Source organism: Peromyscus californicus, unplaced genomic scaffold (assembly GCF_007827085.1).
Source record: "Peromyscus californicus insignis strain IS unplaced genomic scaffold, ASM782708v3 Scaffold_20__1_contigs__length_68692818, whole genome shotgun sequence".
NCBI classification, from domain to species: Eukaryota; Metazoa; Chordata; class Mammalia; order Rodentia; family Cricetidae; genus Peromyscus; species Peromyscus californicus.
This window is the reverse complement of record NW_026294503.1, coordinates 41,793,659-41,816,436: the sequence shown is the minus strand read 5'-3', so window position 1 is coordinate 41,816,436 and position 22,778 is coordinate 41,793,659. Positions and strand designations below refer to the sequence as shown.

General features: G+C 47.8%; 2 protein-coding genes across 3 annotated transcripts in view; one reads left to right on the top strand and one right to left on the bottom strand.

Moving 5' to 3' along the window:
• LOC128116679 (zinc finger protein 250) overlaps nt 1–18,207 on the top strand; it is a 38,369-nt gene extending 20,162 nt beyond the window's left edge. The window contains exons 1-5 of one of the 2 annotated variants that reach the window (XM_052748173.1): nt 2,810–2,936; nt 10,040–10,132; nt 10,326–10,452; nt 10,703–10,816; nt 16,124–18,207. In XM_052748173.1, the coding sequence (XP_052604133.1) occupies nt 10,091–10,132; nt 10,326–10,452; nt 10,703–10,816; nt 16,124–17,442 (1,602 nt within the window). In that variant the 5' untranslated portion in view covers nt 2,810–2,936; nt 10,040–10,090 and the 3' untranslated portion in view covers nt 17,443–18,207. Of the gene's footprint in view, nt 1–2,809; nt 2,937–10,039; nt 10,133–10,325; nt 10,453–10,702; nt 10,817–16,123 lie in introns of those variants that run through there. The other variant, XM_052748172.1, reaches the window with a different exon arrangement.
• A 2,072-nt stretch (nt 18,208–20,279) lies between these two features.
• On the bottom strand, nt 20,280–22,482 carry Rpl8 (ribosomal protein L8). The gene is made up of 5 exons (XM_052748198.1): nt 22,199–22,482; nt 21,973–22,114; nt 21,626–21,844; nt 20,626–20,741; nt 20,280–20,475 (listed from the first exon to the last, which is right to left on the bottom strand). The coding sequence occupies exons 1-5, from the start codon at nt 22,334–22,336 to the stop codon at nt 20,317–20,319; spliced, it is 774 nt and encodes a 257-aa protein (XP_052604158.1). The 5' UTR covers nt 22,337–22,482; the 3' UTR covers nt 20,280–20,316.
• Nucleotides 22,483–22,778: the final 296 nt, after the last annotated feature.

The following is a 22,778-nucleotide window of genomic DNA, read 5'->3' as shown; positions in this document are numbered from 1 at the left end:
ACTTTCACAAATTAAATTCAGTTAAGTAAAATAGAATGGGTCAGTTAAACATCAGCAGTGAATTCTAATGAACAGTATGGCTCTGTGTGTATGTGTGTGTGTGTGTGTGTGTGTGTGTGTGTGTGTGTGTGTGTGTGTAGGTAGATGTATGCAAGAGTGTAGATGCCCACAGAGACCAGAGTTGGATTCCCCTGGAGTTGAAATTACAGGCAGTTGTGAGGTACCTGACTTCTTATCATTAATATTTTATGTGTATGGGTGTTTTGCCTGCATACACACACACACACACACACACACACACACACACACACACACACACACACACCACCTGTATTCAGTACCCACAGAGGCCAGAAGAGGGTAGCAGATCCCCTGGAACTGGAGTTACAGGAGGTTGTGAGCTGACAATGTTAGTGCTGGGATCTGAACTCTGTTCCTTTGGAAGAGTGCTCTTAATCACTGAACCACCTTTCCAGCTTTCCTGATGAAGGCATTAGCCTCAGACTACCTCTTCTTTTTGCACCCACATATAGATCAGTTGATAAGGAAGCCTGGGTGCTTTTTCTTCTTCCTTAGAAGTCAAAGGAAACCATGCAAACCTCTGTGTAGTCTTAGAAACAGTCATGCTGATGGCAGATGTATTAGTTAACTGTCACTGCTTTGACAAATACCTGACAAAAGAAACTTAAAGAAGCAGTTAACTTGACTCGCAGGTCAAGGACAGTCCATCATGGTGGGAAGGCGTGTGACCTAAGTTGAGGCAGTTGGTCACATTGCATCTGTGGTCAAGGGGAAGGGAGTGTTGCCAGCTCGTACTAGGTTCACTCCTTTTCATTCAATCAAGAATAGCTCACCGGGCGGTGGTGGCGCACGCCTTTAATCCCAGCACACGGGAGGCAGAGGCAGGCGGATCTCTGTGAGTTCGAGGCCAGCCTGGTCTACAGCGCGAGATCCAGGAAAGGCGCAAAGCTTCACAGAGAAACCCTGTCTCGAAAAACCAAAAAAAAAAAAAAAAAAAAAAAAAAAAAAAAAAAAAAAAAAGAATAGCTCATGGAATGGTACTGCCCACGTTTAGGGTGGGTCTGCCCTCCTCAATTAACCTAACCTAGACAATCCCTTATAGACATGCCCATGTGTTTCCCAAGTGACTCTAAATCCTATGAAGCTGACAAGATGAACCATCACACTACCTTAGCCCAGTTCTCTTTGTGCCTTTGAGCAATTTTGGGCCTGTGTAGAGACATGCCTGACTCTTTCCAGAGAGCTCAGCTATATCTTAGTAAATGTGTTCATAGCCTCAAAAATATCTCTAGGGTCCCCACACCGTCCCTTCTGCTTCATTGTTCATGGACATCATCAGCCTCTCTATGTTGTGACTTCTCTGAATGTTCCATTCAGCTTATTGTCCTGATTTAAAACTGGTTGCCCCTGGGGCTGAAGAGAGCTCAGCCAGGCAGCGGTGGTGCATGCCTTTAATCCCAGCACTCGGGAGGCAGAGCTCAGCAATTGAGAGTATATACTGCTCTTGCAGAGGACCACTCAAGTGTGCAAACACACACACTTTAAAATAAAATAAAAATTAAAATTCAGTGGCAGTGCCATCACACAAATCCCAACCTGGTCCACAAGGTCTGGAAACAAGGAGGCTGTTCTTGTTCCTTATCTCCCTTTCCAGACATTAGTCCCACCTCCAGCCCCAAACCACCATTCTTTAAAGAACAAAAAAACCCCACATATAGCCGGGTTGTGGTGGCAGATCTCAGTGAGTTCAAGTGAGTTCCAGGACAGCCAAGGCTGTTACACGGAGAAACCCTGTCTCAAAAAACCACAAAACAAAACAATAAAAACCCACATCTAATAACCAGTTAAAAATAATAATAAACCCTTCCTTAAGTTTTTGTTAGGTATTCTGTCACAACAGAAGACAAGTAGCTAATAAAATTGGAGAAATAAAAATTAAAACCGTAATAGAGGGGTGGGATCCAGTGCAACTCGGTGGGAGACCATATGTTTAACATACAAGAGTGCCTGAGTTGAATTTTCAGCAAAGAGTGTGTGCATATGGAGGCTAGCGGTCCATCTGAGGAGCCATCCATGTTTTGTTATTTGTTTTTTGGGTTTTTTTTTTTTTGTTGTTGTTGTTGTTGAAAAGGATCGCAGGAACTTGACGCTTGCCAGTTAAGACTAGTCTGGCTGGCCAGAGAGGCCTGGGGATCTTTCTTGTCTCCCCTTCCCGTGTTGGGATTACGAGCACCATCACACCCAGCCATTTTTTTTACGTGGGTAAAGGTGACCAAACTCAGATCCTCCAAGTCAGGCAGCACTTTGACTGTTGTGTCTCTCTAGCCCCAGAACAACTCATTTTTAAAGACCGTTTATATCAAGTGTGGGCAAATACAAGCAGCAATGGAATAGTCATACATTGCTGAGTCGAGTCTAGAGGATGTGCTGATGGTATAGCATAAACCCAAGCAGCCCGAGTCAGCGTGATGGGTTCCGGGACGAGTGCTACCTCCCGGCTACCTGACCACCGGGGAAATGGCTAGATGGCAAGCACGAGCTTGGCGGAAGTGACCGAAGCCCCCCTGGAGCAGAGGGGCCGCGGGGAGGGGGCGAGGCGGGGAGGCACTCGGATTTGTAGGGACTGTGGGCGCCCGCTTCCGCCGCTGTCTCAAAGAGCAGGCGCGGTCTCTCTAGGCACCGCGGAGGCCTCGGCTCTCAGTGGCCCCGGGGCGCGGGCCAGGAGTCCTTTACCAAGAGAAGCCGGAGCCAAGAAGGCAATCCGACCCTCAGGCGTCGCGGTCCAGGACTGGGGTTGGGGGTGGGGACAGGGGGCGGGGTCCCCCGGGATTGACGACTGCGCAGACCCGGCAGGACGGCCCCTTTGTCTCAGGGAGCTGAGACAGCCGCCACGGGGCGAAAGGTTGCAGCAGATGGTGAGTGGCGTTCGGTTGGATGCGCGGGACCCTCTCCTTCATCCGCACCCAAGCTCCGCATCCTCACGTGCGCCAGCCCTTCCCCCGATGGATGGCTGCGGCCCCGCTGCCGCCCCCAGGCCGCACCCTCCGCCCCGGTCCCTCGGACCCTCCAGGCCCCTCTCTCCTGGACCCCTCACAGTGGCTCCCGCTTGCCTGGGTCGGGATGGATGGATGGTTCTGATAGTGCATAAGGTTTCTTAGTGGCTAGTTCGGTTGGGATGTGGATAAGATTCTGTTTGGTGAAATAACCGCGTCCCAGACTGCTCAGGAAGTCCTGGGTTCGCACGATCCTCCCCCATAGCCGGAGTTACCGGTAGGGTACCATACAGAGTGTGAACCCAGGCACAGACCCGTGCGGCATCCTCAACAGCTGTGGCTATTTCCTGTCAAAGTGAAGGTGCTCTGCCCTGTTCCACATAACCCAGCTTCTTCTTGAATTTATTTTTCTGCTGATGCTCTCTTGTTACTTTGCAAAAGCCCCTTTTAATGGGTGACAACAACTTCTCTAACGTGGCATTTTCTTGTTGAATTTTTATGTGTCTTTGTGTTTTATCTACCTGTGTATCTGTATATTATGTGCATACATGGTGCCAGCGGAGGCCAGAAGAGGGCATCAGGTCCCCTGGAACTGGCTGTGAGCCTCCATGTAGGTGCTGGGAATCGAATATGGGTCCTCTGGAAGAAGAACATGTGCTCTTAACTGCTGAGCCATCTCTGCGGTCCCCGCATTTAAATTTTAACAGAAAGTGATGCCGGGAAAAGAGGATGGCTCAGTTGAACACCTGAGTCCGGATCACCAGAACCCACTTTTTAAAAACCGGATGTGGTGATGAATGCTGTTATCCCCAACTCTGGGGAGGAGACAAGCAGATCCCTGGAGCTCACCAGCTTACTTGGTGAGTTCCAGAGACACAGTTGCCCCTCATCCCCAAAGGTGAAAGGATTCTGAGTAATGACCTCTGAGGTTGTCTCCTGGCCTCCATGTGCCTGCAGGTGTATGGGTTCACACACAGAGGAAAAATATAGACAATAATTCCCTTGTATGTGTGTGAGGGGAGGATTATTCCCTAAGGCCAGAGGACGTTGGACGGAATGCCCACTGAGCCATCTATCTCCCCAGCCCACAAGAATTCTTTTAAATGTCTATCCGTGAATGCACAATGGGAGCAGTTTCCTGTGTATCTTTCTAGAATAGTTGGAAGCAAGTACTACTGCTGGTGCATGTGCACACTCCCTTGGTATTCATATAAAAGGGAGGCTCCGATGGGCTCGCTCCGATGGGCTCTACCACCTGCTAGATAGATGCTTCTGTGTAAAGCTGTGTGGACATCAATTCTGTCACTTTGCACACTGGGAATTTCCTTGTGAGGGACACAGAGAAGTGGAGTGAGGTTATAGGCTAGGGTTAGTAAGCCACCTTGCCATCATCTATGGAGGCCAGTCCCTGGGGCAGTCTTGCCATAAAGATATTTCCATTTCCATCCTCACTTGTTACTGGTGAGGGTGAAACCTCTGCATGTATATGTCTTTTAGCTGTTTGTATTCCTGTTCAGATTAACCAGCTTGTGTTCTTTTTGTGTATATTAAAATACACATTTCCCTGTGTGTCTTTTTACGCCATTGAAAGTGTCTTCTTTGATTTTGTTTTATTTATTTCTTTGTTTGTTTTATTTTATTTTTGGTTTTTCTGAAGGAAGCTTTCTCTGTGTAACAACTCTGGCTGTCCTGGAACTCGCTTTGTAGACCTGGCTGGCCTCGAACTCACAAAGATCCGCCTGCCTCTGCCTACCCAGCACTGGGATTAAAGGCGTGCGCCACCAGCGCCTGGATGTTGTTTCTGGTTTTTTTTTTTTTTTTTTTTTTTTTGGTTTTTCAAGACAGGGTTTCTCTGTGTAGCTTTGCACCTTTCCTGGAACTCACTTGGTAGTCCAGGCTGGCCTCGAACTCACAGAGATCCGCCTGCCTCTGCCTCCCGAGTGCTGGGATTAAAGGCGTGCGCCATCATCGCCCGGTTTGGATGTTGTTTCTGTTTTATGGGCAAATAATTTCCATTAAAGTATGTTGGCTTTTTGCTATGTTTTAAAGGGCTTCCTTATTTCAAGATTATTTTCTAAATAATCTGGTTTTGTCTGTACTCTGTTTTAAATAACTTACTTCTTTTTATGTGCATTGGTGTTTTGCCTGCATGTGTGTCTGGGTGAGGGTGTTGATCCCCTGGAACTGGAGTTACGGACAGTTGTGAGCTGCCATGTAAGTGCTGGGAATTGAACCCAGGTCCTCTGGAAGAGCAGTCAGTGCTCTTCACCATTGAGCCATCTCTTCAACTCCTTGTGTGGTACTTTTAAAATGTTGGTTCTATATGGAATTTATTTAGATAAGGAGTAAAGTTAGAATACAGCTTCACTCCCCCCCAAAAAAATCATAACCATTGCTAACATTGTGCACTGTATTAGATAATTTGTCTTTCAGTTTACTTGAAAATACACCTGTGTCATAGACTAAATTCTTCCCTATGGGTAGGCCTGTTTGGAGAGGGATATTGTTGTTAGATCTATTTATTTTATTTGTGTAGGTGGGTGTTTTGCTTGCATGCATGTGTTTAGTGCCCAGGGAGGCCAGAAGAGGGCATCGGGTCCCTTAGAACTGGAGTTACAGATGGAGCCTCCATGTGGGTGCTGGGATTTAAACAGCAGCCATCCCCTCAACCTGTTTTGGAGTTTGGGGTGGTTTTGGTGTGCATAAGGTTTCTTACTGGTTGGTTAATTCTGGTTTGGCTTCGGGTGTGGAGGAGGTTTTGTTTGGTAAAATAACTCAGTCTTTAGAACAAAAACAAGTTTGTTTAGTACACGGCAAAACGCAAGGGGGCGTGGCCGGATAGGAACTTGCTTGAACATGCGGATAGACTATGGGCAGCTAGCTTGGCCAGTGGTGGGCCTGGGTGGTTAGGATGAGTCACATTGTTTGTAGTTTCTCACTATGCAAATGAGGGCAATCCGGTGTAGAGTTTCAGGTCATTTTGTTTGGCTGTTGTCCCAGCTTTTGGCAGAAGAGACCTGTGGCTGTTAGGTTTGATGTTTTCTGGTCCAGGCTTATACTGGAAATGTTTCTGCTCTCTCACTCACACTTTCCGACCACAGTGTTTGGTTGGTTGGTTTCACTTGAGACATGATCCCTGTGCGGCGTCAGCTGGCCCAGAACTCTTAAGACCCTCCTGCCTCAGCCTCCTCAGTGCTGGGATTTCAGGTTTCTGCCTCCATTACAGCTTGATGTGATTTCTTTGTCCTTTTTTTTTCTCTTTTTTTTCTTTGTCCTTTTTAAAATCTCTTGCCTTTGCCCCATTTTGTGATAGTTTGTTGAAGAGTGTATAAAGATTTAATTTTATTTATTTTTTTTGTTGGTTTTTTTTTTTTTTTTTTAAAGATTTATTTATTTATTATGTATACAGTGTTCTGTCTGCATGTATGCCTGCAGGCCAGAAGAGGGTGCCAGATCTCCTTACAGATGGTTGTGAGCCATCATGTGGTTGCTGGGAATTGAACTCAGGACCTCTGGAAGAGCAGCCAGTGCTCTTAACCACTGAGCCATCTCTCCAGCCCTTTTTTTTTTTTTTTTTTTTTGAGACAGGGTTTCTCTGTAGTTTTGCGCCTTTCCTGGAACTCACTTTGTAGACCAGGCTGGCCTCGAACTCACAGAGATCCTCCTGCCTCTGCCTCCCGAGTGCTGGGATTAAAGGCGTGCGCCACCATCGCCCGGCTAATTTTATTTATTTTTCTTTGTTTTTTGAGACAGGGTTTCTCTGTGTAGTTTTGCGCCTTTCCTGGATCTCGCTCTGTAGACCAGGCTGGCCTCGAACTCACAAAGATCCGCCTGGCTCTGCCTCTCGAGTGCTGGGATTCAAGACATGAGCCACCACTGCCCGGTCTAATTTTAATTTTTACCAAAATACTTAAGCATTTAGTTAGTCATTTCTTTCTAGCAGTTTGAGTCTCTCCTCCAACCTGGACTGTGCTGTGTCTGTTTCTGAGCTGTCTACTCTTCCTTCCTCTACCTCCGCTATTTCCTGCGTTTCGTTTGTTTGGTTTTGTTTGAGAGTCTTGTTATGCAGCATATATAGTGGCTTAGAACTCACTGTGTATGTGTCGTCTCATGTTGGCAGTCTGCCGAGCTCAACTTCCCAAGTGCTGGGATCACAGTGTGTGCCAACACACCTGGTCTGTCTGAGCTGTCCAGCCCAGGCCCATGTGGCTCTCATGAACTCGGTTGGCCCTGTGGCTGGTGGATCTCCCTCCCTGGTGTTTCTGAGATCTCCCTGTGTTTGTTGAGTCTTCCCAATGAATATAAAACTATTTAGTTATGACACCCCGTACCCCTCTAATCCTCCACAAAAATCTTGATTGATGTTGTGAATAAAGTATACAAATTAGCATTACTATGAGTTGTGGTGTCTCTTCTTTCATGTCTTGGACCAAGTGTCACTTGGTGTGTAGGAAAGGTATCAACTAGATAGATAGATAGATAGATAGATAGATAGATAGATAGATAGATAGATCTAGATAGATCTATATAGATAAATCGATCCATAGATAGATAGATAGATAGATAGATAGATAGATAGATATAGATAGATCTATATGGATAGATCGATCCATAGATAGATAGATATAGATAGATCGATAGATAGATCTATCTAGATAGAAGAATAGTGGGGGAGAACTGAGAAAAGGAGGAGAGGAAGACACCAGAGGCCAGCCACCCAGCCACCAGGCCACACAGCCACACAGCAAGCCATGGAGTAAGAAGGAAAGAAAGACATATAGAAGAAAGAAACGTAAAAAGCCCAGAGACAAAAGATAGACAGGATAATTTAAGTTAGAAAAGCTGGCAAGAAACAAGCCAAGCTAAGGCTGGGCATTCATAAGTAAGAATAAGTCTCCATGCATGTATTTGGGAGCTGGGTGGCAGGCCCCCAAAGAGTAAAAACAAAATAAACGGAAAAAAAGAAAACCAACTACAGTTGGACTTTCTTTCTTTGTTTGTTTTTTTGGTGTTCTGAGACAAGGTTTCTCTACATAGCAGTCAGTCCTGGCTGTCTTGAAACTCAGTCTGTAGACCAGGCTGGCCTTGAACTCACAGAGATCTGCCTGACTCTGCCTCTCGAGTGCTGGGATTAAAGGCGTGTGCCACCACTGCCTGGCCAGTTGGACTTTCTTGTCGGACTTTCTTTTGAACTGCCAGCCTCCAAATAATGACATGGAGACTTCTTACTAATTATGAAAACATGGCCTTTAGCTTAGGCTTATCCCCAACTAGCTCTTATAACTTAAGCTGTTTCTAATAATCTTCCTTTTGTCACATGGCTTTTTACCTCTCCATTCTGTGTGTCCAACTCCCTCGGTGTCTCACTGATGTCTTTTTCTCTCTTCCCAGAGTCCCTCCTAACCTTTCTGCCTAGCTATTGGCCATTCAGCTCTTTATTAAACCAGTCAGATGCCTTAGGCAGGCAAAGTAAAACACATCTTTACACAGTTTGCTCAAATATCCCACAACGAAAATGAATGATTGGTTTCTGATTTAGCTTACAAAATAAAAGGGTGATAACCGCGGGTGTTAGTGGCACATGCCTTTAATCCCAGCACTCGGGAGGCAGAAGCAGGTATATTTCTGAGTTTGAGGACAGCCTGATCTACAGAGTGAGTTCAAGAACAGCCAGGGCTACAGAGAAACCCTGTCTCAAAAAAAAAAAAAAAAAAAACATAACAGACCTAAATTCTAAGTTCTTCATGCTATGGTGAGAGCAGATCCCCTCAAACATACTTGGCAAAACATATCTCAATATATTGTGGCTTGTACTGATTTTCAATAAGTGATTTTTGCTTCTAAGATGATTGATCCCTTGTTTTTCTTTTGTGTTATTCCTTTGGAATGTGTTTTTTTTTTAAAAGATTGCTTCCTGCTTCATTGCTTTTCTTTTTTCTCTTTCTTTTTCTTTTTCTTTGTTTTTTTTTTTTTTTTTTTTTTTCTGGTTTTTTGAAACAGGGTTTCTCTGTGTAGCTTTGGAACCTGTCCTGGAACTCACTCTGTAGCCCAGGCTGGCCTCACCTGGGTTCTCTGCAAAAGTAGCAAGTGTTAGGATCCTGCCCTCACTCCTCAGGTCTTGCGTTTTTGTTTTTGTTTTTTTTTTTCCCAAGATTTATTTATTTATTATTTATTATGTATACAGTGTTCTGCCTGCATGTATGCTTGGACACCAGTAGAGGGCACCAGATCTCATTAGAGATGCTTGGGAGCCATCATGTGGTTGCTGGGAATTGAACTCAGGACCTCTGGAAGAGCAGCCAGCAGCCAGTGCTCTTAACCTCTGAGTCGGGTCTTGCGTCTTACGACATCAGCAGGCACTGGTGACTACATACCTGCGCGTGGTCACAGAGCGGACCCCACCTTCCCTCTCTGTTCCCTCTGCTCTCTCTCTGTACCCTGCTCTGCTCTGCTCTGCTTCTGCCATCTTTCTCACTCTCCAGGCCTGGCTCTCCTCTCTCCTGTCCCCTCCTTCCTTCTAATAAAGCGCTCTGTAACTCTGGTAGTCATGGCCGAGGCTCGTGACTTTTCCACTGGTAACCAGCAGGGCCACCTGTCAGCAAGTACTCTTTAACGTTAAGCCCTTGAGCTCTCTTTCTCTAGCCTTACTTACCTTATTTTTTTAAAGGGGGGGAGGCAGGGGAGTGAAGCCCTGCCTGGCCTAGAACTCACTATGTAGACCAGTCTGGCCTTGAACCCACAAAGATATAACAGCCTCTGGCCCCCCTTATCATTTTCAAGTGGGACTTTCTTTCCCTGACTAAGCCTACTAGATGCAGCCGGCCCAGGAACCGTATGTTTGCTCAGGAATCTGCACTCGAGAATCCCAGTGTGAGCGTGGGCCTGGGGACACGGGACAAAGCAGGACTACAGTGGCTTCAGCTCCTGGGAGCTCACTTCAGCGTGCCTTTCACTGACTTTACCTGACGAGGGATCCCCTGGGATCTGTCGAGCTGGACTCTCATGTGTTCTCTCTTCTTTCTCAGCCCCACAGGATCCTCTGACCCCTCTTGTCCTCACAGACCCAAGAAACCAAGATGGCAGCAGCCGGACTTCTGCCACTGCCAGCAGGACCTCAGGTGAGTGGTCCCAAAAGCTTATTCGGTGGCTTGGCTGAAGCTCCTTCTGTGCCCAGGCAGTCCGAATATCACTGCAGCTCCTGAAATGGATTCCTTCTGATCGCACGTGACTCTAAGGGGGCCCGCCACCAGTCTCCCGTGTCACATGTACTACCTGTCAGATGTGGACTTACTCAGAACCCGGTCATTCCAGGTCAAGGTGACCTTCGAGGATGTGGCTGTTCTGCTGTCTCAGGAGGAGTGGGCCCGCCTGGGCCCTGCTCAGCGGGGCCTCTACCGAAATGTGATGATGGAGACCTATGGGAATGTGGTCTCACTGGGTAAGGCTCCTCCGTAGCCCCATCCGTGTGTCTTTGTGCACTGGACTCCTGTGGGGGGTTTCCCAGGGGAGGCAGCTGCTGGGAAGAGGGGCACTTGGTGCAGACTGATCCTGAGGCTGGCCGACCTCCAAGGGTTCAGCTGCAGCGGAATGGAAGTCTTGTCCTTTTTCATGTTCCTACGTGGAGCGTGGGTTAAGGGAGTATCTTAGCAAATATTGTATAATCCAGGGGCTTCCCTCCTCACGAGCAGGACTCCCTGGATCCAAGCCTGTTGTGATCTCCCAGCTGGAGCGAGGAGAAGATCCATGGGTCCTGGATGGGCAGGAATCTGAGCAGAGCCAGGGCCTGGGAAGTGGCCATTCAGGTGAGTAAGGAGAACTGGTCCTGCTTTCACTGAAGGCATACTTCAGACGGAGCCACTGAGGGAAGAAGCTTCCATTGGTCAAAGGAGAGTTCTGTCATTCTTCCTCTGACAGAATGTCCAGACTAGGAGGTCCTGGGCCAAGAAGGAAGTGTGGGTGTAGTGGTGAAGCAAGATGAGGTTGGTAAACCTTGTTACCAAGGAGAAGGACAGACAGCTGAGCTGTGTAGAGGCAAGAGATTTTGCCACTGCTCAGAAAGATCATAGTTGGTTACCCAGGTGTTAGTGGAATATTTAGGCTGTGAGGGTTACAAGACTTTTAGTATAGAAGGGAAATTTCTCAACCTGATACTCAGGCTGAAAGTCTGAGCTCAGTTATAAAAGAATCCACTGTCCCCCTGACCCATGATCTATTGTACTGCAGTCCTATGTATGATATAAAGAAAAGTTTAAAAAAAAAAATAAGAATTGGAAGGGAAAAGTATTGTTTAAAGTTTATATGATTTTTAACTTAGAAAGAGAGATTGGTATTCACAAGAGAATTTAGCAATATTGTTAGATAGTAAAAATCATTTGTATTGTTATCAGCAATAAACAAAGGTATAAATATTAAAATTGTAACATTTATAATAGCATCAGAAAGTTACTTAGGGGGTCTGGAGAGATGGCTTAGTGGTTAGGAGCACTTGCTGCTCTTCCAGAGGACCCGAGTTCAATTCCCAGCATCCACATGGCAGCTCACAACTGTCTGTAACTCCAGTTTCAGCGGATCTTATACCCTCTCTCTACTGGCTTCCACAAGCACCAGGCACACAAGTGGTGCACAGACATACATGTAGGCAGAGAACACTCATACGCATAAAGTAAATAAAAGCTTTTTTTTTTAAGTAAAAAAAAGTCATGATTCTATTGTCTGTATAATGAAATTAGCTTAGAAATGGATCACTTGGCTCTCTCTCTTTTTACCAACTCCCAGTTCAAAATGCCGGCATCTCTTATTAGCCAGCATCCTCTTAGATCTCGGTTGGGCTCAGCCCACTCAACTCTCAGCATGGTCTTCTTTATAGGTTTTTTTTTTTTTAATAATTTATTTTTATTTTATGTGCATTGGCATTTTGCCTGCAAATATGTCTGTGTGAGGGTGTCAGATCTTGGAGTTACAGGCAGTTGTGAGCTGCCATGTGGGTGCTGGGAATTGAACCCTGGTCCTCTGGAAGAGCAGCCAGTCCTCTTAACTGCTGAGCCATCTCTCCAGCTCCACTACTATGTAGTTTTAGCCTTTTCGTGGAAAACAGGCCTAGTCTGTCCACCATAGCTACCGTTTCCTGTCCCAGAGCCGCTTTCCCTGGGTATATAAAGAACCCGTGTCCTTGTACTCTGTTACCTTGTGGGATTGGCTGGTGCTTACCACATTTCTTGCAGAATGTCCGGTGGGTCTTAGGAACATTCACCATGTTGGGAGGAGTGATATCAGCACAGAAAGAAAGAGGCGAGGCAAGGCCAGCAACCATAAAAAAGTTGTTGTTTTTTTTTTTTAAGTTACTTGGGAAAAATTATAAACAAGGAAGATGGTATGATGTGGCTAGGTCCAACCTGGAAGTCTGTGTTTACAGTTGTATTAGATGAAGAATCCCCAACTGCAGATAACCTCAGGGTCTCAGGAAAACCACAGCCAACCTGTCTGTCCTTCCCGAATGCGCCCTCAAAGTGGGAAGGGATAGCATAGCGACACCTGTACTGGCTGATTGGCTTCAGCGTTTCAGTGGGGCCATTTTCCCCTTAAGAATTACCCTTTCTCTCTAGAGTGGTATGGACAGAGACGTTAACAGTCAGTCTTCCTCTCACTGGCCTGAAAATCATGTCTCCTCTGAGCAACAATGACGTCACATCTCAAAGGAGACTGGCTTTCCAGGACCATAAAGAAGAGGGCACAGCACTATGTACATCACAGATATCTTGCAATGACCTTTTTTGGGGCTCTTTTTCTTTTCCTCCCGAAGCTCACCTGATCCTTCTGCCTAACCTTTCTGAGGAGCTACAAGTGTGCCTGGCTTTGTAGAGCAAGCTACTGATAGCGGCCATAGGAGGCTGGAGTGGGGGAGGGCGGCGTTTTCAAATACTGCCAAAGCTGTCTGTGGAGGCCGGCCATAGGGGATTGATAGACCCTCTTTAGAGCCTTTGAATTTCATGCTGGGGGAAAAAGAAAAACAGATTCTGTAGAAATGCAGAAGCACTTCTGTGGCACAGGCCACCACAGGGTGCCACAGGGTGCCACTGAGAGCGTGCATGTGCTGGGCTGGAGAGATGGCTCAGCAGTTAAGAGCTCTGGCGGCTGCAGGGCGGAGGTGACACACGCCTTTAATCCCAGCACTCGGGAGGCAGAGGCAGGCAGGATCTCTGAGTTCGAGGCCAGCCTGGTCTATAGAGTGAGTTCCCGCATAGCCAGGGCTACATAGAGAAACGTTGTCTCGAAAAAACAAAACAAATAAAAAAGCGCACTGGCTGCTCTTCCAGTGGATCCAGGTTCAAGTCCCGGAATCCATCTGGTAGTTTATAGCTGTCCAACTCCAGCTCCAAGGGAGTTGACACCCTTATGCAGACATACATGCAGGCAAAATATCAATGTGTATATAACAAAAATAAGTAAATCACTTAAAAAAAAAAAAGCGAAGGTCGGCCATAGCCTCTCTCCTATCAGGGGCCCACACATGGCACACCAGTTCAGTCCCAAGGAGTGAGAACACCCAGTTTTTTCCTATACTAACATCGAAGGGAATGGAAGAGGCATGATCTCTGATGCTGTACTTGCGTGTGATCCTGGCCAGCACTTACTAAATCTGTACTTTGCCCCAAAGTTGTTGATCCCACTGGTACTTGCCAGAGACGCTTGTGTGTCCTGTCACAAGAGTGAGACTTTTGGAGTTGCAAGATGGCTCAGCAGATAAAAGTACTTGGCAACCTTTCTAAACAGAGGCGGGGGTGGGGTTGATAGATGGGAGGTGGGGGGAGGAAACAGGAGGAGAGGAGGGAGGGGAAACAAGAAAATAATAATAAAATTTTTAATTTTAAAAGCTGGATTTTTTTCACAATTAAACAGAAATCTAGATAGCTAATAAAATATTTTTTAAAGCCGGGCGGTGGTGGCGCACGCCTTTAATCCCAGCACTCGGGAGGCAGAGCCAGGCGGATCTCTGTGAGTTCAAGGCCAGCCTGGGCTACCAAGTGAGTCCCAGGAAAGGCGCAAAGCTACACAGAGAAACCCTGTCTCGAAAAACCAAAAAAAAAAAAAAAAAAAAAAAAAAAAAAAAAAAAAAAAATATTTTTTAAAAAATTTAAAAAAGTGGGACTGGAGAGATGGCTCAGAGGTTAAGAACACTAGCTGCTCTTCCAGAGGTCCTGAGTTCAATTCTCAGCAATCACGTGGTAGCTCACAACCATCTATAATGAGATTTGGTGCCCTCTTCTGGCATGTAGGCATGCATGCCGGCAGAACACTATATGCATAATTAATTAATTTAAAAAGCTATTGTGCCCAAAATGTAATTGGAGATATATTAATTTACTTACTTATAATCAAAACATGAAAAATATTTTTGTCCTCTGACCTCCATGTGCAGTCAGTGCATGTGCACCTCCCTCCCCCCCCCATATTAAATTTAAAAAGTAAGCATTACCTTCTTACATCTTTCTCTGCTGTGGGACTTCCTGTCCTAGGCTGTTCATCAAGTATGACAACCCATTCAGGGAGTTCCACAGCCGAGACCTGGATAAGTGGTTAAGGACTGAGGGCAGGCTAGCATCCTGAGCCTGGCAACTAGGTTGTGCCCTATGGGAGGCCACAGGATGCACAGGAGCCTCAGGCACTGAAAGGGCTGGCCACCGTCCTCTGCAGCAGGAGAGTATAGTGGACCTTTTTGCCTGAGGAAACCTGAGGGGACTAACCCCCGTTAGGCCAGTTCTGCATGAGATGGAAGGACCTCTCACCTCTCCACACTGTGGCCCAGTGTAGCTGTCTCTACGTGAAGACTCAATGTGACAGACATCTTTAAACTTAAGACATGAAACATGGTTATTCTCAATACTCATATCCCCAACCTGGTCTCCCTGTAGAGCCTGTCTCTTGGTTCCAGAACGTCTCCACTCAGCCTTCCTTCTTGTCTACACTGCTGCTGTCACCAGCCTGTGTCCAACCTAAATGTGGCACCAGGTGCCCGTTATCTGTCTCTAAGTATCCAGTGCATTCTCCACATTGAACTGTTGTCCACAAAGGTGACCATCGTACATAGCATCCTCTGACCTGCTCAGGCTTCAGGCTTCCCCTCCCAACCCCAGGCCAGGCTCCATTGCTCCTGTGCTGCTGCCTGCCTCACACAGACCTGCCTCACACAGACCTGCCTCACACAGACCTGCCTCACACAGACCTGCCTCACACAGACCTGCCTCACACAGACCTCTTGGTCCTGCGATCACCACCACAGCCTCTGGAGACTCGGTCATGGTAATTCCAGGGAGAACACGAGGATGTGCCGCCACTATTACGTGCATTCTGCACAGGGCAGACACTTTGAAGCCTTCCCCCTTCATCCCATTATTGGTTGTTTTGTTGAAAGATGTTCCGTTCTGATCTCACATCAGAGACTATGCAGCAAAGCTGACTTTAGGAGTGGATTGCACGCTGCAGCTTGGGGACGTGCTAACCTTTTGTGGGTTTTTTGTGGTTTTGTTTTGTTTTATTTTTTTGTGTTTGTCTTTGTTTGTTTGTTTGTTTTTTCCTTTTTTGTTTTTTTCGAGACAGGGTTTCTCTGTGTAGTTTTGGTGCCTGTCTTGGATCTTACTCTGTAGACCAGGCTGGCCCTGAACTCACAGAGATCCACCTGTCTCTGCCTCCTGAGTGCTGGGATTAAAGGCATGCTACACCACTGCCTGGTCCTTTTGTTGTTTTTATTCTGGTTTGGGTTGTTTTTTTGTTTTGTTTTAAGATTTATTTATTTATTATGTATACAGTGTTCTGCCTGCATGTATGCCTGCAGGTCAGAAGAGGGCGCCAGATCTCTTTACAGATGGTTGTGAGCCACCATATGGTGGCTGGGAATTGAACTCAGGACCTTTGGAAGAGCAGGCAGTGCTCTTAACCCCTGAGCCATCTCTCCAGCCCTTGGGTTGTTTTTTAAAGTCGCTCTTGTAGGTAGCCCAGACTGATACTGAATTCACAGTCCTCCTGCCTCAGCCTCTCCAGTGCTGGGATTATAGGCATGTACCACCCACACCCTGGCTAGTGTTCACCTTTTCATTTTGTATTTGTTGTTTCAGAATGGAAAACCAAGGACGAGAACCAGAACACAAATTTGAACTTCCAGCCATTGATCTCAGATGAAAAGACACTGCTCCTGGGGGACGCACTGTTGAAGGCTAATGAAGATCATTACAAAACAGAGAACTTCTACCCGCGTCCAACCCCTGTCAAGCCCCGTAATGTCCAGGGATCGAATCCTAGTGTACCTCTTGCTCGCCACCACATGGCTCCTAGTGGAGAGAGACCCTATATGTGCATTGAGTGTGGGAAGTGCTTTGGTCGGAGCTCCCATCTCCTTCAGCATCAGCGAATACACACTGGTGAGAAGCCCTACGTGTGCCATGTATGTGGGAAGGCCTTCAGCCAGAGTTCTGTCCTTAGTAAGCACAAGCGGATCCACACAGGCGAAAAGCCCTATGAGTGTAATGAATGTGGGAAAGCCTTTAGGGTCAGCTCAGACCTTGCCCAGCACCACAAGATACACACGGGAGAGAAGCCTCACGAATGTTTGGAATGTGGGAAAGCGTTCACTCAGCTCTCACACCTCATCCAGCACCAGCGGATCCACACAGGGGAGAGGCCGTACGTGTGTGCCTTGTGCGGGAAAGCCTTCAACCATAGCACTGTCCTGCGGAGCCACCAGAGAGTGCACACTGGAGAGAAGCCTCATGGGTGCAGCGAGTGTGGGAAGACATTCAGCGTGAAGAGAACATTGCTGCAGCACCAGCGGGTCCACACTGGGGAGAAACCCTACACGTGCAGTGAGTGTGGCAAGGCCTTCAGTGACCGCTCGGTGCTCATCCAGCATCACAACGTGCACACTGGGGAAAAGCCGTACGAGTGCAGTGAGTGTGGCAAGACCTTCAGCCACCGCTCCACCCTGATGAATCATGAGAGGATTCACACCGAGGAGAAACCCTATGCGTGCTATGAGTGTGGGAAGGCCTTCGTTCAGCACTCACACCTCATCCAGCACCAGAGAGTCCACACCGGAGAGAAACCCTACGTGTGCGGCGAGTGTGGGCATGCTTTCAGCGCGCGCAGGTCTCTGATCCAGCACGAGAGAATCCACACAGGCGAGAAACCCTTCCAGTGCACAGAGTGTGGCAAAGCGTTCAGCCTGAAAGCAACTCTCATCGTGCACCTGAGGACCCACACAGGCGAGAAGCCCTACGAATGTAATAGCTGTGGCAAGGCCTTCAGCCAGTACTCGGTACTCATCCAGCACCAGAGGATCCACACGGGAGAGAAACCCTATGAGTGTGGGGAGTGTGGGCGTGCCTTCAACCAGCATGGGCACCTGATCCAGCATCAGAAAGTGCACAAGAAGCTCTGATCCATGGCTGTCAGAAGCCCAACTTAGAACATACACGATACATGAACAGCCTTCCTCCTCCTAGGAAGGAATTGTTAAATCTGCAGGACCTTTCCTGAGTGACTCAATGTCACGATTCCTTTTCCTTCCTAGGGAAAAACATTCTTCTGTTAGTTTTATTTTCCTCAATATCTTGATGTTATATTGGAGAATAACCCTACAGTTGTGGATATTGATTGGTAAAGATAGCCATAATTCTTCCTTTGCTTATTTGGCATTAGCTTATTGAAGCACCTGAAAAGTTCAGACGAAGGGACTATTGACATTTCAAATGACATTCCTTTTCTTACTAGCTTCATGACTTTCCTAAATGCATCTGATCATTCTATTTAAATTTAGAACACTGGGCTATTTGGGGTATTTTTAAAATTTTTTTTTGGGGGGGAGGGCTTATTTGAGACAGGGTCTCTGTGTAGCTCTGGCTATCCTGGAACTCACACCTACCTCTGCTTCCTGAGTGCTGGGGTTAAAGGGGTGTGCCGGCACTGCTCGGCTTATTTTTGGTACTCTTATAAAACACTTATGTACTATGTGAATAAAGTGATATTAAAAAAAAAAAGATCCTGGGGGCAGATGGTGGTTCAGTGGAGAAGACCTGATAACCTGAGTTTGCGTTCTAGAACCCACATGGTGGACGAGAAAACCAACTCCAAGTTGTCTTCTTGCTTCCATGTGAGTTCCGAGTACACGAGTGTGTGATAAGCATACACACATAAATAAAATCGGTATTTTAAAATATTCTTATGAAATATTCTGAAACGGCAGTTCTAAGTGTTTGGAAAAGTGAAAACAGCTACATTAGTGAGAATTTACGTAAACTGAAAAAGCCTGTTTGGTGTCTGCCTTGGGTTTTCTATTGTCCTGATAAACCACCATAACCAAAGCAATTAAGCGAAGAAAGAGTCTATTCCACTTCCACGTCACAGTGCATCAAAAGAAGTCAAAGCTGAAACTCAGTACACAGGCCATGGAGTAACACTGCTTACTGGCTCGCTCCTCACGGCTGCTTTCCTATCAAGTACAGGTAGGATCCACTGACACCTGTTGGTCCCATGGTACCAGCATGTCCAGAGTGCTAGGCTCTCTCTTCAGGGACTCTAAGCCGGCTGTAAGGTGTCAAGCCTGTTTCTCTCCAGGATCCCTTCTACCCTAGGGCTTCTATGACTGAGGCAGCACCTTCACTGGCCTCAGTGCCTTCAAAACCTGAACCACCTTGAAAAATCTTACACATTACTGAGTTCAGTTGCCTGCCCCTGGACCACAGCTTCTGAATGCTAACCCTGAGCAAAATGACCTCTCCCCCCCACACACACACACCACACACACACACACACACACACACACACACAGTTTCCTATGTAACCCTGGCTGTCCTGGAACTCACTTGGTAGACCAGGCCTATCTGTTGGGATTAAAGGCATTCACCAGCTCTTAGTCACAGCTAATTCTTCAACTCCAGCTGACCCAGACAGTTCCAGCAAAGCAAAGGTTCACTTTAATGGTTCAGGTCTCTTGCTAAGTTCTTTACTCTCAGCTGACTAGAACAAGATTTTTTAAAATTTATATATGTATACAGTATGTATGCCTGACTGCAGGCCAGAAGAGGGCACCAGATCTCATTACAGATGGCTTGTGAGTCACCATGTGGGTGCTGGGAACTGAACTCAGGAGCTCTGGAGCCATCTCTCCAGCCCCAGAACAAGATTCTTAATTGAAGTATCACACACCCTTAGTGCTAACACTTGGGAAGCAAAGGCAGATGGATCTGAGCTATATAGTGGGATCCTACCTCAAAACAAAAAATGTCAGGCATGGTGGTGCAGGCCTTTAGTCCCAGCCCTCAGGAGGCGGCAGAGGCACCAGAACTAAATTCATACCCAGAGCTACAGAGAACCCTTGTTTCCAAGAAACCGTAAAGACCAGCCCCTCGTCTTTAAGGGCTCTCCAAACTTCCCTCTGAGACACCACTTGCACTGCTCCCAGCATTCTCTTCCCACAAGAGCTCATGACGCTCTGCACACTCAATGAATGGTTCTACCCTACAATCCTCCCACCAAAACTGGCCAACAATGTTGGTACCTATTCTGTCTTAGGGTTGCTGTTGCTGTGACAGGCACCATGACCAGAAGCAACTTGAGAAGTGTTTCTTTGGCTTACATTTCCACATCAATCACATAAGGAAGTCAGGGCAGGAACATGGCCTCAGGCACATGCCACCAAGATCGACCCTTAATGGCTTGCTCAGTGTTTTCTTTTACAACCCTGGACCACCTGCCCAGGGGTGGCAGTGCCTACAATGGACTGGGCTACCACATCCATCATTAATCAAGAAAACGCCTGACAGACTTGTCTGTAGAGGCATTCTTTCAATTCAGAGTCCATCTTCCCAAATGACTCAAGCTTGTGTCGTTGAGAAAAAAAAGTGCTATAATTGTATCCATTAGATAGGATGCCCTAACCCTCTAGTGAAAATTCAACTCATGTCCTAGCGAGAGGGCTCAGCAGGTCAACGCACTTGCCACCAAGTCTGACAACCTGAATTCAATCCCCAGCGCCCACGTGGACAGGGAGAACACCTAGTCCTGACATCCACACTCATGCACACAAACACACACAATAAAAAATGAGCCGCCCACCCAAATTCCAAGCCCAGCACATCATGTCCCTCTAGGGTGCAAGCTTCTGATCCTGAACACTTGGGTGTTTTAAGTTCCTGCACCGTTCACTTCCCTGTAAACTGAGGGGCTCCATGGCAGGGATCCCATCTGTCCCCCCAAAAACCGAGGCTCACACACACCTATTAGCCAAAGGACAGACTTTATTAGCTCCTGAGCTCTAGTTCTCCTTCTCCTGTACAGTTTTGGTTCCTCGTAGTCGCCCAGTCCGGCGGGCAGCAATGAGACCCACTTTGCGCCCAGCAGGGGCATCTCTTCGGATAGTGGAGGGTTTGCCAATGTGCTGGTGGTTACCACCTCCAAAGGGATGCTCCACAGGCTGTAGAGAGAGCATGAGGTTAGTTAGAGTGGGGGTAACCTCACCTATCCAGGGAAGACAGTGGCAGAATCCAGTGCCTAGGACCCCCACCCACCCACCCCGCAGATCCAAGCACAGGAAATACTATCCACTCAGTTTGTGGTTACTTACATTCATGGCCACACCCCGGACACGTGGCCAGCAGTTCCTCTTTGCCTTGTATTTGTGGTAGGCACGACCAGCCTTTAAGATGGGTTTGTCAATTCTGCCCCCACCAGCCACAACACCTGCAAAAATATAGGACACCTCTGAGATGTGCATCACAAAGCCCTCCAGTCACCAAGACTGCCCCCCACTAGTGCTATGCCAGGAATCTACAACCCCAGGAAGACCATTTTCAGCCTCAATGAAATGTACCATCCAAGAGCCTGTACCAAGTTTCGCCTAGGAAACCCCTTACACTCTGCAATCCGTCATTTCCACTGACAGGCAATCCAAGGCCCATGCATGTATTAAGCAAAATGTTGGCTCTGTCCGTTCCCAGGGGTGCACCTCAACATTCAGTGTCTGAGATCAGGACAGGTCCTCCAACCTCTGAAGACACCTTCCATACAAAAGGCAAAATCCACTGAGCAAAGGCATCCTCTGTGAACATCTATCCTCAGAATCTACCCTGTGCAGCAGATGAATTTACCAGATTGTGAGATGCTGCCAGGTAACAAGAGAATCTGACTCAAGTTCCATTTCACTGACTTGGATGTCTTTTTAAAGTCACTAATGCTGGCCCTATCTTCTCTGAAATTAACACACACAAGAGCAGCATTCAAGTCCTAGGTTAAGTCACAGTGTACAAAAATGGATGTATTATCTTATGTATGTCTGTACACATCTGTGCAGTACCGGAAGAGATCATCAGATCCCCCGGGACTGGAGATACAGTTGTGAACTGGAAGAGCAACCAGTGCTTTTAACCACGGGGCTATCTCCACAGTCCATGCTGTAACAAACCCACAAAGTAGACAATGTACTACTCTACAATTCAACCCAAGGTTGTATGCCGTGTTCAAAGACGGTGTCCCCAAGAACCAAGATTAAGGGCCCAGGCCCAGCAGCTGGCAGTTCATATGCAGAGCACCCAGTCTTCAGGGTTCCACTACCCTCCGGCACTCACCAACAACAGCTCTGTTGGCTGAGGAAATGACCTTCTTGGACCCTGAAGGGAGCTTCACTCGCGTCTTCTTGGTCTCTGGGTTGTGGGAGATGACTGTGGCATAGTTGCCAGAAGCTCGTGCCAGCTTGCCCCTGTCCCCCGGCTTCTCCTCCAGACAACACACGATGGTACCCTCGGGCATGGTGCCCACGGGCAAAACATTGCCGATGTTCAGCTGGGCTGTCGAGAGAAGTGGCAATGCGACCGATAAAGTCGAAAGCAATGCGAACCCACACCGCTCCCACACTGTAAAGCACGGGCATACAATGTCCGGGGTCCAGCCCTTCCTTCCCCGCTTTGGAGCTCACCCTTCTTGCCGCAGTACACAAACTGCCCAGTGTGGATTCCCTCCGCGGCGATGAACAGCTCCGTCCGCTTCTTAAATCGGTAGGGATCACGAAAGACCACTTTCGCGAGGGGAGCGCCGCGACCAGGGTCATGGATGATGTCCTATGGGTCGAGGTGGCAGGATTAAAAGGTCTCCTCGGGGCGCCCTGTTCCCCGCCTGCTTGCCCCCGCCGGTGCCCTCTTTACCTTCACGATGCCCTTAATATAGCCGTGCCGCTCGGCGAAGTCCACAGCACGCAGGCGCGCGGCGCCCTTACGGTGTTTCACGTGCGCGCGGAACACAGAACCCGCACCTTTCCGCTGCCCTCGGATCACACGGCCCATGGCGGCGAGTCTGGAAAGGACTCACGTTCAGCGTCCAGATAAACAGATCCCCGCCGGCTCCCAAGGCCGAAGACACCGCCATCCTTCCCTCCCTGTCCTGGATGGGTGGGCCGGGCCGCACGACACACCACCGAGTAGCTGACGGTGGCGGATGGCGGTGGATGATTTCAAGCCCCCAGCGCCCCAAACACAACCTACCTGCCGGCAAGCACGGCCGAAAGAGGAAATACGGGGCTGCAAGCAGCCTTATCTTCCGGGGCGGCCCGCCCCTTCCCCTGCGCGATGTCTGCCGGGGCTTGTAGTCACGCGCCGGATGTCCCTTGTCTCTACCTGATAGCCGCAGTGAGGTTAGGCACTGAGGTTTACACCTACCTAGGAGCCCTGGGGAGAGGCGGACTCTGTGGAAACTGACTCAGGAGTCTTATGGCGGGCAAGTGGGCCG

Coding starts and splice junctions, on each gene's coding strand:
- Rpl8 (XM_052748198.1), bottom strand. CDS start 22,336: ATGGGCCGTGTGATCCGAGGGCAGCGGAAAGGTGCGGGTTCTGTGTTC. Junction 22,115..22,198: donor ATATTAAGGGCATCGTGAAG/GTAAAGAGGGCA, acceptor CTCGACCCATAG/GACATCATCCATGACCCTGG. Junction 21,845..21,972: donor TGTGTACTGCGGCAAGAAGG/GTGAGCTCCAAA, acceptor TTCTCTCGACAG/CCCAGCTGAACATCGGCAAT.